We start from the raw sequence: 14,296 nt of genomic DNA, 5'->3' as shown, positions 1-14,296 counted from the left end.
GGTTATTTAACTAGTATTTTTGTCTGATACCTTTTCGTGGATTCTATTTCTTTGATAAATTTGTTATTTGTATTTGAACCATTTTTATCAGCTCTTCTAATTTTTTGTTTCCCCAAAATCCACATTGGTCATTTTGTGTGATAATTCCATAAAGTTTTGGGTCATGTCCTCTTCGAACCCTCAAGTTTCTTTAACTCTTTCTTAATCTGTTTGTAGAGCTCTGCTATCTGGTGTTTACTCCACTGGTGCCCCTGAATCTGCCTTGGGCAAGTTGGGAGACTTTGGGGGCTCTTTTGTTGCCTTGTTTTACCGTGTGTGTTTGTGTGTGTGTGTGTGTGTGTGTGTGTGTGTGTGTGTGTATCTGTCTGTCTGTCTCCATTTTTTGGGTGCTAAGAGTTGAAGTCAGGTAGGGTGGGAATAATTACAAATGATATGAAGAAGTGGTTTGGACTCTTCCCCTGTGTTTTGAGGAAAGAATTACTTTTTGTTATAACAACCAACTGTTCTGATCCTACATCACTTATATGTGATAAACCTTGCATTTACACTTTATCTTTCAGCGGTATCTTTGCAGCCTATATTGGGTTGTTACTAGCAATTATTTTGCAGTGTGGAGGCAAAAAAGTGAAGGGATAAGGTGGAAGAATAGGTGATGAAATGAGTGAGTCAGCAGGAGGAAGGTGTATAGGAGAAATAATGATGGGTGAAAACATCAGGCACTGTGAGACTCTGTTGGAAGCCTTACAGTTAGATTGAGGGGTTAGTGTTGATATTTGTAGGAGTGAGGATAGAATATAGGAAGAGGAAGCTGTACTTTGTGGTTGAGGAAAGCCATGAGATTGTCAGAGCTGTTGATAATATTTGTGCTCCAGTAGAATGGGAAAGAGGCAAGGGAAGATGGGTTAGGTATGAAGACAAGACCAAAGGTTAATACAAGAAAAGATAGGAGTGACTGAGAGAAAGCAGAATATAGCAAACTAAAAATTTGAGAGGAAGAATTTAAAAAGCGGGAGAAACAAGTAAAAAATAAGAAAACAGTACTGCTCTGGAAGCTTGAGTTGAAAAAACAATAGACACGAAGAGATAGAGAAAATAAAAACTAAACCGAAGCAAAAAGAAAAAAAAATCTATTATCAGAAACTCAGATCAAATATTCCAGCAAGAGAATGTACATGCAATTCACACGTGTCTGCTTCCCCCAAAACCCTGAGTGTTTGCAGTTCCCTTCTTGCTGTACTTATATTCTGATTGCAGGAAGCCACACCAATTTCCCTTTTTTCCTTTGCACATAAAACCTGAACTAACCCAGCCTCAAGAGTTCTCCTGAACTTAAGACGTGATCATGTCCACAGGAATCTGTAAGTGGCTCCACTCTCAAGTGGGGTCCACAGAGTCGGCAGGAGTCTTTGGGTGCCATTTGCTTTTTTTTTTTTTTTTTTCTGCTATGGATAGATAGGGTGTGGATGGGGGTCCCTTCTCTTTGGTGAGCACCACTGCGGATACCTCTGAGCTGCGCCATTCCCCAGTGTTTTGAGGAGAGGTGAGGAGAAGGGCCCTCTGTGCACAGTCTGACCCAGGACACTAGCCTTTTGCAAGGCTAGTTTGTCCATCCCTCGGGCTGTTTGAGATACTCTCTTAATGTGCTTGCTGCCCATAGAGGTGGGGGCTGCAACAGTGTGAATAGGCAGTGGTGGTGCTGTTCCCCTCTTCAGTAATCCAGATGTTTGCTTTGATCTGCATGTATTATCTTTCTCATCAATTTTCTGTTTCAGAGGATAAGTCCTTCCCTCACTAGAGAGGACCTGTGGCTTTAGTGAATCTTCTCTGAGCTCTCATATGATTGCTCCTCTAGTTAGCCATGTTGGATCCCCCACTCTTATTTTGTTGGTGAGCACATTTTTGAGGTAATAGAGGAAGAAAAAAAGTTACTTTCCAGCCTTTGTGAGAATGAGAAGTTACTTAGATTGAGAAGTTAGTATTGAATTCTGTCCTGTTTTACATTTCTTTGGCCAGGGATGTAGCTCAGTGGCACTGCTCCTGCCTGACAATACGAGGTCCTGAGTTTGATCCCTGGTACAAAAAATAAAATAAAATTCTTATTCCTTTATGACAAAAATTAGAATATTTCTCCTTTCATAAAACTACTGTCTTACCATTATTTTGTGGTCATTTACATGGTAGAAATCTTCATTAGAAAGGATTTATTAGCGCCAGGCATGGTGGCGCACGTCTGTAATCCCAGTACTCTGGAGGCTGGGGCAGGAGGATTGCTGTGAGTTTGACACCAGCCTGGGCTACAAAGTGAGTTCCAGGTCAGTCTCAACTACATAGTGAGACCCTGTCTCAAAAAACAAAAACAGAAATGTATTTTCTCACAGTCATGGAGCCTGGAAGTGTAAACTCAAGATGTCAGTGGTTTGTTCCTTCTGGAGGTTCTGAAAAAGACTTCCGTACTAGGCTCCCTGTTTGTGGTGGCTGCCAGCAGGCCATGCTGTCCTTTAGGCTGTCTCTATATCCATCTTCATCTGACATTCCTTTTTTTGTAAAGTAGCTCTCTCATCTTGTTTACATCTGAAGTTTTATATTTAATATTTTCACGCTGTAATTGACCACAAGCAGCTGAAACCAAGGAAAACAACAACAGAGGTGATTACTGTGTTTGTTTCTTCACGTGTCTGTCCTTCCTATAAGAACACTAGTTACTGGATAGAGGGCCCACCCTCATCTCTTAACTAATTATATCTATAAAGGCCTAATTTCTAAATAATGCCACATTCAAAATACTTGGGATTAGAACCTCAAGCTTATGTTTTAGTTCTGTTTTGTTTTAATTTGTTTTGTTTTTTGGGACAAGGTTTCACTGTGTAGTCAAAACTGGCCTTCAACTCACCATGTATCCCAGGCCAGCCTTGAACTCAGTGATCCTTTGGTCTCTTCCTCCCTAGGGCTGGGATTACAAATGTGAGCTATCATGCCTTGCTTTTCAGTTTATCTTTTTGGAAAACAACACAGCAAAGGGCCCCTGCCTATCTAAAATGATGTTAAATCTCATTCAAATTTAAAACTAGTAAAGACCATTTTAAACATACCAAATTAGTAAATATAAACATGCATAGTATGTATTGCTAAAGGTGTTAGGCAGTGATAATTCTCATTCACTTCTGGTAGGAATTTTAACATCAGTAACTTAGTAAATTTTAACTAGGAATCCTGGGAACTGTTATGTCAAAGAATAGGTGCATGTTAAAATTTACTAAGTTACTGATGTTAGAACTCCTACCAGAAGTGAATGAGAATTATCACTGCCTCACATTTTGCAAGGAACAGGCAGTAAAATCATGAAAATCATGGGAATGACTACAATTCTGGACTTGATTACTTCTAGGCGAGAGCTAGAGACAAGTGGAACTTTAAGGTTTTGGATGAATTCTGTTTTTTAACCTGATAGTGATTCACTTAGCTTAGGTTATTTTAATTTTTTTAACTATAATTGTATATATCACATACTATACTTTGAAAAATAATTTATTGGGGAAGACTTTATTGTGGTATTGTACATTATAAAGATCAGAGACATCAATAAGTACTCGATTTTTATTGTTTTTCTGTTATCTTCCAATTTCTACAACCTTTTTCCTATTCACAGTGCCACAATAAATACTATCAAGGGATAATTACATATACTTTACAAATACTTGGAAAGAAATACAGCTTTCTGTTAATTGTTTTATATTGAACTACAGCATATTAAATATACACACACATGATAGATGAGCACACATCTCGAGTTCCTGTGTGTAGGGCTTCATGAATGTACACCTACATGCATAGGCAATTTGGGTTGTAGAGTACTTCTAGCAGCCTAACAAAATTTTTAATTCTGCCTCTTATTTGACTGACTATATTTCCAAATTTGCCACAGTGCTGATCTTTATCACGTCATTAGTTTTGACAACAGAACTTCACATAACTAGAATCATACAGTATTACATTTTGACTTCCTTTGTTCATTGTTATTCTGTGATATCTGTTCATGTAATTATATGTATCACCACTTTACTCTTTTTTGTTTATATGGAGTATTCTTTCCATTAACCTTTATTCTTCTGCAACAAGGGTTTGTGATATAAAACCTGCAAAGTTTAAAATTTAACTGTTATAATATCCTTACTCCAAAAAAATAGCCTTGTTCCCTCTTAACACCCCTTCACATACAAAAAAAACAGTTCTGTTTCAAATGAAATGTTTTGTCTTACAGTACTTGTATGCAGGTGTCTTCCAAATATAAAGAATGCTGTTCTTTAGTTTGAAGTGGAAGAAAGATGCAGAAACAGTAGTAAGTGACACAGTGTCCTATATTTTGCTACAGAGAGAAGCTACATGAAGCAAATAATGAATTGCAGAAGAAAAGAGCTATTATTGAAGATCTTGAGCCCAGATTTAACAACAGCTGTGAGTTTCTTCTGTGTAGCATTAGTTTTAAGTTGTTAGCCATATACTACACTAGAAATAATCAATTTATATAAAAATAGGCCTTATTACCTGTCATGCAGTGGAAGAATTTGCCTTGTTTAGAGTAGTATCCTCCCCACACTCTCATGCTGGGGATCAAACTCAGGACCTTGCATTTGGGAGGCTGGCACAGCACCACTGAGCTAAATTCCCAGCCCTAGAGCAGTATGTCCTTTTCTCTTATATTACTAGTTATACTAGTCATGTTTACAAATTTTTCTTAACTGTGAATTCTAAAGCTGAATTTACACATCTATTTACAGTTATATCTGTAGGTAGTTTGGTTTTTATTTTTTACTAGGTGAAAGAACAAACTTTGGCTGAGCGTGGTGGCACATGTCAGTAATCCCAGCACTTGGGAGGCTGAGGTAGGAGGATCGCTGTGAGTTCGAGACCAGTCTGGGCTACATAGGGAGTTCCAGGGCAGTCTCAGCTACGTAGTGAGACCCTGTCTCCAAAACAAACAAACAAACAAACAAACAACAAAAAAAACTTTTTACTTTTTAAAAAATTCTTTGCAATACTAGGAATCAAACCTGGGGCTTTACAATGCTAGGAAAGTCCTCTACTATTGAACCCCACCCCAGCCCTACTTTTTTTTTAATTGTAGTAAAATATACAAATAAGACTTAAACCATCTTAAGTGTAGTGTTCCCTACACTATTAAGTCCTATTAAGTCCCTTTACATTATTATGCAGTCATCACTACCCATTTCTAAAACTTTTTCATCAGTCCATACTGGAACTCTACACTCACTGAATGATATAATCCTCACATTTAATAAATAAATATAAATTACTTAGCATTGTCTCCTTGTTGTAGTATGTCTCAGAAATGATTGAGGGGCATTACATTGTATGAGTATACCACATTTTGTTTGTTCATATAACTATCAGTGGAACTTTATAAGTTGTTGCTGTTCTATATTGGATTTCTTGTTTATTAAAGAAGGGTTTTTTGTAAAAAAAAAAAAAAAATGTTTTTTGAATTGGTGTTTTTTAAAAAGTACGTATGGTAATAGGCCAGACAATCTCTCAAATCTGTTAACTGTTACTAACTGCAATTAAAACACAGTTTTAAAGTTGTTAAAATATAAAATCTCTCTTTAATATCCCCTATCTACAGCCTTAAAAATTGAAGAATTACAAGAAGCTTTACGGAAGAAGGAAGAGGAAATGAAGCAAATGGAAGAACGATACAAAAAATATTTAGAGAAAGCCAAGAGTGTAAGAATAAATATGAATTTGAGAATATCTCATTGTACATTCTGATCATCCTTCACTGAGGTTTTGTTTGTTTTGAGGGGGTTTTTGAGGATTTTGGAACAGGATCTCACTATGTATTTCAGGCTGGCCTTGAATTAACTATGTAGCCTAAGCAAGCATTGAACTCGCAGCAATCCTGCCTCAGACTCCCTGAGCATTAGGATTATAGGCATGTGCCACCATTCCCAGGATGAGATCTTAAAATGTAGAATATATACAGTATGAAAAACAGAAGAAATCTTTGAACCAAAAAAAGAGCCTGAGCTGCAAGCAATTTTCAGAATAGGTCTCTGCAGAGAATAGTTACTGATTCCCAAGAAGAAAATGTACCTCACGTAGGAAATAAGTGCCAGTCACCACCATGACCAGTAATCAAAGTTAATGACACATGGTACTATACATAAGGACTGGTGCTTTCTCTTGGCATATCATGACAGTAATAATTCACCTGAATTTAAAAATCTTCTAGAGCTAACTTTCCACTCAGAGGGAAAAAATGAGGTTATTGAGACAAATTCAATAATATCTTCAAGGAAATATCAGGTAAATCCAGAATTGGAGCTATAAGTATTAAAAAACAAAAATAAGCCATGGAATCTGCTTTACCGAATGCAGCACACTGATACTCAGGTCCTGGATTGGGAGCAGAGATGGTCAGTTAAAAGACATTTTAGGGGTATGTGTGTTAAAATGTGGATTTGAACCAATTAGTAACAGTTCTATAGAATTGTTAAGTTTCTCAAAATGATAATATATTGTGATTATAAAGAAGAATACCTTTGGACTAAGGATATGCACCGTTGAGTATCTAAGGGTTATATGTCATGAGGTCTATGGATTATTTTTAAATAGAATCCAAAACAAGTGCATATGTGTATGTAGAGAGACACCTCAAGTATGGCACTGTAGCAGTTGGTGAATCTAGCTTAAAGATAAGTCTGTTTTTATTGTTTGAACATGTTCATAGTAAAAGTAACAGGAAAAAAAGACCTCTCCCAGAAGTGCTCTAGTTGGTCCTCCAGAATTGTATCCCATACCCACTCGGAACTACCAGCAGAAGAGGAAATAGAAGCACAGGGATGGGCTTGCGCCAGCTGGGTCCCTCTAAAGTACCTGTCCAGTGGCAGAGGACTAGCTGAAGAGAGGACAGAGCAGAAAGCTGCCAGTAGTGTCTGATGAGTAGTACTTAAAATATTAAGTCAGATTGCTTCTCATAAATGATTTCTCATTTAATTCAAAAGTTGCAAAATATTGTTTCATAAATTTATATTTTTAATTATCTTTGTATTATAGTCCTTTGTTTTTGTAATATATCCTTTTTTATAATATATCCTTTCATTTTTTTACAAAAATAATTACTTTCTTAAGTGTTACACCCTTTGAGACTTAGTTTTTTGTTTATTTGCTTGCTGCAGTACCCCACAGTTATTGTGCAGGCAGTATACTACACAGCTCTGGCCACAGCCCAAGACTTTATACATTTTTCTTTCATTACTCTGTGCAGGTCATCCGTACTTTAGATCCTAAACAAAATCAAGGGGCAGCGCCAGAAATACAAGCTCTTAAAAATCAACTCCAGGAGCGGGACCGACTATTCCACTCATTAGAGGTAGTTTACTGTACAATAAAATACTGAGTTTTTGATTTCTTCATTTTCATTAATCATGTGTTACATGATTATTTCTATGATTTAGACGAATTGTAGAATTTTGTTGATATTCAATTATCTTGTACATTCACCTGTTTACGCTTGTTCTTTAGAAAGAATATGAGAAAACGAAGAGTCAAAGAGACATGGAGGAGAAGTATATTGTTAGTGCCTGGTACAATATGGTAAGAAAACAGCATTTAGAACATAATGCACAGTTCAGTGGACATGTAACATTGCCTTTATTGGAGTAATTCTACTAAAAAATTAGAAAGTAATTCCTGTCCTAACTCATACTAACAAAGGTGCACATCACCTTTCTGACCTCATTTAACCCTGTATGTGAGACTGTCTCAGCACCTTTGCAGGACTTACAATTAAGACAGCAGGACAGTTTAACAATCCATCCCACAGGATTAGAGCATATTCACAGGGCCAGATCCTGACCCATTTGAGGCTTTGAAGTTCAATGTTCAACACAAAACTCTGTAAATGTACTTCAGGGAAAACTGAATGCTCATCAACATTCTGGTCTGGGTATAAACAACTACAGCTTCTCAAAATGTGGCACTTTTTCAGTATTTTTTTCCCAGCCTTTTGTCTTCCTTTTCTTTTTGTTCTTCCCAATGAAACAGCTTCGTCTGAAACTGATAATTAAATCAGACTCCTTTCAACATCCTCTTCTAGCCCTATAGCTCTGTTGACGTAAAACCATTGTTGTTTTGCAGTTATAATTGATACTGCCTCTTAAAGGTTAGTGTCCCTGACCTAAAAGTGTGATTTGATTTTTGCTAAAAATTCACAAATTTTATAGCATATCAACATTTATTGGTCTTGGTCAAGGCTAAGATTTCATCACATCTTTTTTCTTAGAAAAGAAATAATTTTAGATTTAGAATATTAATAAAAAATGTAGATAATCCTAAAAATGTATACATACAACAAAATCACACATTCAGTGAAGTTCTCTAGGAATTAATCCTGACTCTGTTGAGCTTAGTAATTTCATTCTTGTAGCTCTATGCCTTAATTGATTTGTATGTTTTACATGTTTCTTATGGAACCAGATTCATTCTGTGACATGATGCTAAAGAGTTGTCCTAAATTTTTAACTCTTCAGAGAGTAAATAGATTTATACAAATTATGTTCAGATTAGATAACCAGTAACTGCATCTTGCTTACATTCAGAAAGTCCTTCATCTAAGACAATTTATATGGAAATGGAGATGGTGAATGCTGGGAAAAGGTTTTAAGTAGCTCAGCGAATAACTTTGTGATGGATATTGTGGTCTTAAAAGTGTGAAGAATTTGAATTAAGTTGCTGCAAGTATATAAGTGAAAATGTTATGATATTTTAAATAAGATATAATTTCAATATAGGTAGCTAAATAAGAATTTCTTTTTGTTTTAATTAATACAAAGAGATTAATAAATACAAAAGGCACTCTTCTATAAAAAAAATTTCATAACAAAATAGAGAATAGCAAGAATTAATACACTATGTGTCATGATCTTAAAAGAATTGCCAAACTGTTGCTCAGAAAACAAGTCATAGACAAAAGAAAGATCCTCTCTTACAAAAAACAAACAGATAATGGCACAAAACTGTCTTAAGTGAGCTAACAGAAACTAGTCGTATAAATGAAACACATTAGCATATATATTAAAATATTTTTTGAAAATAATTAAGGGAATTATTTTGAATTTCTCCTTATTTATTTTGCCCTTATATACTTTTTGTTTTTCATATAAGAGAAACCATATAATATGTAAGCTTGTGTGTCTGACTTAATATGTTCTCAGGTTGGATCCATTTGCCTGTAAATTCCTCAAGTTTATCTTTATGCTAGAGGAGTACTTCATTGGGTATAAATACCACATGTTCTTTATCTAGGTAACATGATAACTTTAACTCTTTTGGGAAGATAACTAGAAGAGGAAGAGCTGGATCAAATGGAATTCCTATTGTTGGTTTTTTTGCAGAATCTCCATACTGATTTCCATAGTGGTTGTACTAGTTTACATTCCCATGAACATGTAGAAGAGTTCTTTGTTCCCCACATCCTCAGCAGCATTTGTTATTTCTAGATTTTTTTGATGATAGCCATTCTTTCTGGGGTGGTAAGATGGTATCTCTGATGTTGAATATTTTTTCATGTATTTATTGGCCATTTCTACTTCTTCTGAGAAGTATCTATTTAGTTGCCTTTTTTGTTTGTTTTGGGTTTTTGGGCGCGGGTACCAGGTATCAAACTCAGGACCTTGGCATGGCACTACTGGGCCAAATCCCCAGCAGTTGCCCATTTTTTGACTGGGTCTTTTATTTTGGGAAACTCCAAATTTTTTGAGATTCTTTTATAATCTAGATATTAGTACTCTGTTCAAGGAATAATTAGCAAAAATTTTTTCCCATTCTGTACATTGTCTTTTCATTCTGTTGTGTTAGTGTTATAATTAAAGATTATCAATAGATATTTGTCAGTTTTGTTCAAATCTTTAAATGGTTTGATTTCAAACTGACTTAAAAGTTTTGTTTATTTTTCTGGGAAATTATGTTATATCTGGGGATATTTCGTAGACTGAATTATATTAAAAATGCAAAGCCAGGACCGGTGTCTTTCCTAGAACTAACTAGTGATTAAAACAACAAACAAAAAAACTTATCTCTAGCCAGGCATCGTGGCACATCGTGGGAGGCTGAGGCAGGAGAATCACTGGAAGTGCGAGGTCAGCCTGGGCTACACAGTGAGTTGCCTGAACTACATAGTGATACCCTGTCTAAGAAACCAAAAAATTGGGCTGGGGATTTAGCTCAGTGGTGCTGCCACCTGCCTCACAAGCACAAGGTCGCAAGTTCGACCTGGTACCAAAGAAAAAAGAAACCAAAAAAAAATTTTTTTAAAAGGAGAGGAAAGAAATAAGAAAGACAGAAAACAAAATTCTGGACTTTTCTGCATTGTTGTTTCTTTCTGGGTATCAGCCTTCACTTTTTCCTAACAGGTTACCTGTGTCCAGTCATTGGTGAAATTAAACAGCACCTCTCAATTCTTAAAGTTTTTCTATCTAGGGTTCTGCATTGGTTTATTAAAGTAATAACAAAATTGCTCTTTGCCTGATCTCTTAGACGTCTGCCTTTATAAAATAGAAATATTGTTGTTGTCCTTCCTCCACCTTCGCCGAACACCCTGACATTTCCCACTTTTGTGACTGTGTTTTGGCCACCTCTGTCCTCTAAGGTAGCAGGCAATCCTGATGTCATCAGGAGAGACCCCCTTGCTCTTGGTTGGGCTCTCTATGGTGGTCTCTTGGGAACTTTTCTTAATTTATTTGAGAATACAAGTCTACCTTGAAGTGAAGAAAAACAGCATGGTGGTATATATAATACCCAGTGCAACTTTTGAGGATAAGAAATAATTGCATTTGTATTTTTCCTTTGAAAATGAGCCCTATGATTTCCAAAACCTATGTTAATTATCTACTACAAATCAGTTACACTTTTTTTTTCTTACAAAAATCACTTTTTACATTTAATTTCAATGGGAATTATGGGTAAAATATATTCTAAAAATCTTTATATTATCTATTGTAAATTCAAAAAATTAAGCCTTAATTTCTTCAAAAGATTGGTACTTAATTGTGGAAACCAAATCCTGCTACAAGATAAGATCTTAATCTGTAATAAATTAATATTCCTGAACTGCTTTACTATATAGTATAACAAATTCTACATAGTGAAGTTTTCTCCTGTGAGAATATATTCCACTAGTTTTTCATTACTTTTTTTTTTTTTTTTAATGTTACAGGGGATGACTCTGCATAAAAAAGCAGCTGAAGACAGACTAGCCAGCACTGGTTCAGGGCAGTCATTTCTAGCTAGGCAAAGACAAGCAACCAGTACAAGAAGATCTTATCCAGGCCATGTTCAGCCAGCCACAGCAAGGTAGAGAAATCTTGCCATTAGAAATAAAAAACAACCTGCATTGAAGCATACTTCTGTTACATATAACAACATTTCAGGAAATTCACCCAGCGTATTTTTTGTTTCTCTTTTATGTCAGTATTTAGTGTTTCACATTTGAGGACTTTTCCTCTCTCTTGTATCTTTGTTTTAGTTTCTTTGTCCTTTATTTTTAGACTTTTTATTTCCTTTTAATGTGCCAAAAATTTGTAAATGTCCAATTAAAAGTGTTGTATTATAGTGTAATGCTTTTCTTTGTATGGAAATGTCTTCTTCCTCAATGGTGTAGGCTTTGTATGAAATTAGATTTTCTGCCAATAATTGATATACAATTTATATTCTTTATTATGCTTATGTGTTACTGTGCTTTATAAGAATGTCTTTGTTTAAAGGGAATTAATCTTTTTATGATGTATTAATCTCTGTTTTCAGTTGTTTTCCAAATGCACTTGAAATAGCTTACATATTTACTTCACAAAATGATTGGCAAGTGCACTTTTTGCAAAGACTTAAATACATTGGCAGAGCCGGGGATTTAGCTCAGTGGTTCGGTGGCCTGCCTTGCAATCGCAAGGACCAGAGTTCAATCCCTGGTACCAAAAAAAAAAAAAAAAATACATTGGCAGAGGTGCTAATTAAATCTTACCTAAAGCACCTGGCAGAATTATTTAGAGGAAAAAAATGAATAATTATTTACAGAAAACTAAATTGTCCTAAGATTTGGAGAAAATTTTTAAAACATAAATATATGAAATTTTATTATTTTATGATTATTCTGTTTGCTGGCAAAGGTAAATATATTGGTGATGTTATTTGGGGAGAAATTATAGCTGAAACAAGTCAAATAGTACATTAATTTTTTCCTTGTTTTAGAATGTCTTAATAACTAAGGATCAGATTCTAGCCATGTGCTTTACATTTATACTTTAAACTGTTCTCCACAACCAAAAGATTTATTTTTCATATGGTTATAGGAAGCCTTATCTGTTGGACAGTTTGTTGACTCATTTGTTTTATTTATTCCTTCATTTAAACCTTTCCATTTCTCAGTTTTCCTACTAAATATTTTCATATCATCCATTAAGCTCATAAATAACTTCTATATGTAATATTATGACAGATCTCTTAATATTTTTCTTAGGTACATCTACTAGTCCAAGAATTTGTTCCTGAATAGATTTTCTTGGATATTTGCTCGCCTCAAAGTGCTTATAGACCATTTATTTACATCGACAAATGACTGTCAAGAAATCATTGTAGAGCCAGGGATTTAGCTCAGTGATTCTGCCACCTGCCTCATAAGCACAAGGTCCCAAGTTCGATCCCAGTACCAAAAAAAAAAAAAATTACAAAAAAATCGTCCTAAAGCACTTTCTCTATATAAAGTGCTATATAATTGTGAGATCTCATTCACTTCAAGATGAAATGCCTTCAGTTCAACTTTTTCCATATTGACTTGGGTAAGTTATTTGGTCCCAAATTATATTTAAGTGCCCATCCAGCCTTTTTCTTACACCATAGCATGTTTCTTAAAAGCAAAACAATCCTGAAATTAGGTCAGTTTTTTGTTTGTTTATACATAGGTCACCTAAAAGGATGATATTATTTCATGTACTTGCTATTTAGAAATTTGAGTTTTGTTTAGCTCCATATATTAAGTTACAAATAAATAAGGGCTGGGGATTTAGCTCAGTGTTGTCACCATGCCTGCCTCATAAGTGCAGGATTGTGAGTTTGATCCCTGGTACCAAAAATAAATAAGTAAATTACAAATAAATAATTTAAAATAAGTTCAATGGTTCAGAAACTATATGTGTTTGATTTTTAAATCCTTTCTCTTTTATAAGAAAATTGACTTAAAAGTGTAGTGTTTTTATTCTCAGAAATCATCCTTCAAAAAGGTATTAGAATATACACAGAAACGACACCATGCACTGTATAATTTTTTACATTAATGCGAAAGTCTGAGGATAGTTTGAGTGCTTCTGCCCACTGAGATTGTAACTCAGCAAGAATTAGTAACAATAGAAAAAGCCAAGCGAGTAGAATAATTGTGGGGTTTTTGGCAAAGTAGACCCAGTCAACCTGTCTGTGTCTGTCTGTCTGTCTTGACAGTCTTTCCTTACATTGCTCAGGCTGGCCTCAAACTATCCTCCTGCCACAGCTTCCTGAGTATTTGGAATTACAGGCATGTATCACTTTACCTGGTTAATTATCAAGTTTTGACAATAAAAGAATTTTTTTTTTTTTTTTTTTTTTTGGTATGGGGGATCAAACTCAGGTCCTTGTGCTTGCGAGGCAAGTGACGGAATCACTGAGCTAAATCCCCAGCCCTAAAAGATTTTTTTTAATGTAAGGTGGTTCTGACCCCCAACCTTTATTTCATAAATAACGTAAAGATTGAATCATTTTTAAAGAAAATTGAGATGTGAACACTACTCTTGGTAAAACTTAAATTATTGAGAAATTATGCACACAGAATAAAACAGATGAAAACAAGAGACTCTGAAATACTCATTAAATGAATTATATCTATAGAATGAGGGGCTTTAATTTTAATTCTCTATTGCTGCCTGTTCCTGAACTTCTACCCACTCATTCTTTCAGGAAAGTCTCCCCCGCCCCAGTCCTGGGAATCGAACTCGGGACCTTGTGCTTGCCAGGCAGGTGTGGCACCACTGAGCTACTTTCCCAGCCTACTCATATATTCTTTACTGAAGGGGTTAGAAAATTGTCAAGCCTTTTAGAAGGAAGTTTTAATTTGGATTTTCTTCAGCATGTGTTAACTGCTATAACTGTAGCATCTACAACTTTTACACTGTATACCCTTAAAGTTTGGTATGTTATTTTCATTATATTGAAGAAATTATATTTCTAAACATTTTATGATTATATTTCTAAACATTTTATT

General features: G+C 35.1%; 1 protein-coding gene across 1 annotated transcript in view; it reads left to right on the top strand.

Moving 5' to 3' along the window:
- The window catches only part of Hook3 (hook microtubule tethering protein 3), a 109,764-nt gene extending 96,649 nt beyond the window's left edge, over positions 1-13,115 (top strand). The window contains exons 19-23 of the mRNA XM_010622449.3: positions 4,370-4,452; positions 5,639-5,739; positions 7,283-7,387; positions 7,540-7,611; positions 11,231-13,115. Of these exons, the coding sequence (XP_010620751.1) occupies positions 4,370-4,452; positions 5,639-5,739; positions 7,283-7,387; positions 7,540-7,611; positions 11,231-11,371 (502 nt within the window). The 3' untranslated portion in view covers positions 11,372-13,115. The remainder of the gene's footprint in view (positions 1-4,369; positions 4,453-5,638; positions 5,740-7,282; positions 7,388-7,539; positions 7,612-11,230) is intronic.
- Positions 13,116-14,296: the final 1,181 nt, after the last annotated feature.

Source organism: Fukomys damarensis, unplaced genomic scaffold (genome assembly GCF_012274545.1).
Source record: "Fukomys damarensis isolate Sample0158 unplaced genomic scaffold, DMR_v1.0_HiC HiC_scaffold_18, whole genome shotgun sequence".
Classification (NCBI taxonomy): Eukaryota; Metazoa; Chordata; class Mammalia; order Rodentia; family Bathyergidae; genus Fukomys; species Fukomys damarensis.
This window is presented reverse-complemented; position numbering and strand designations above follow the sequence as displayed.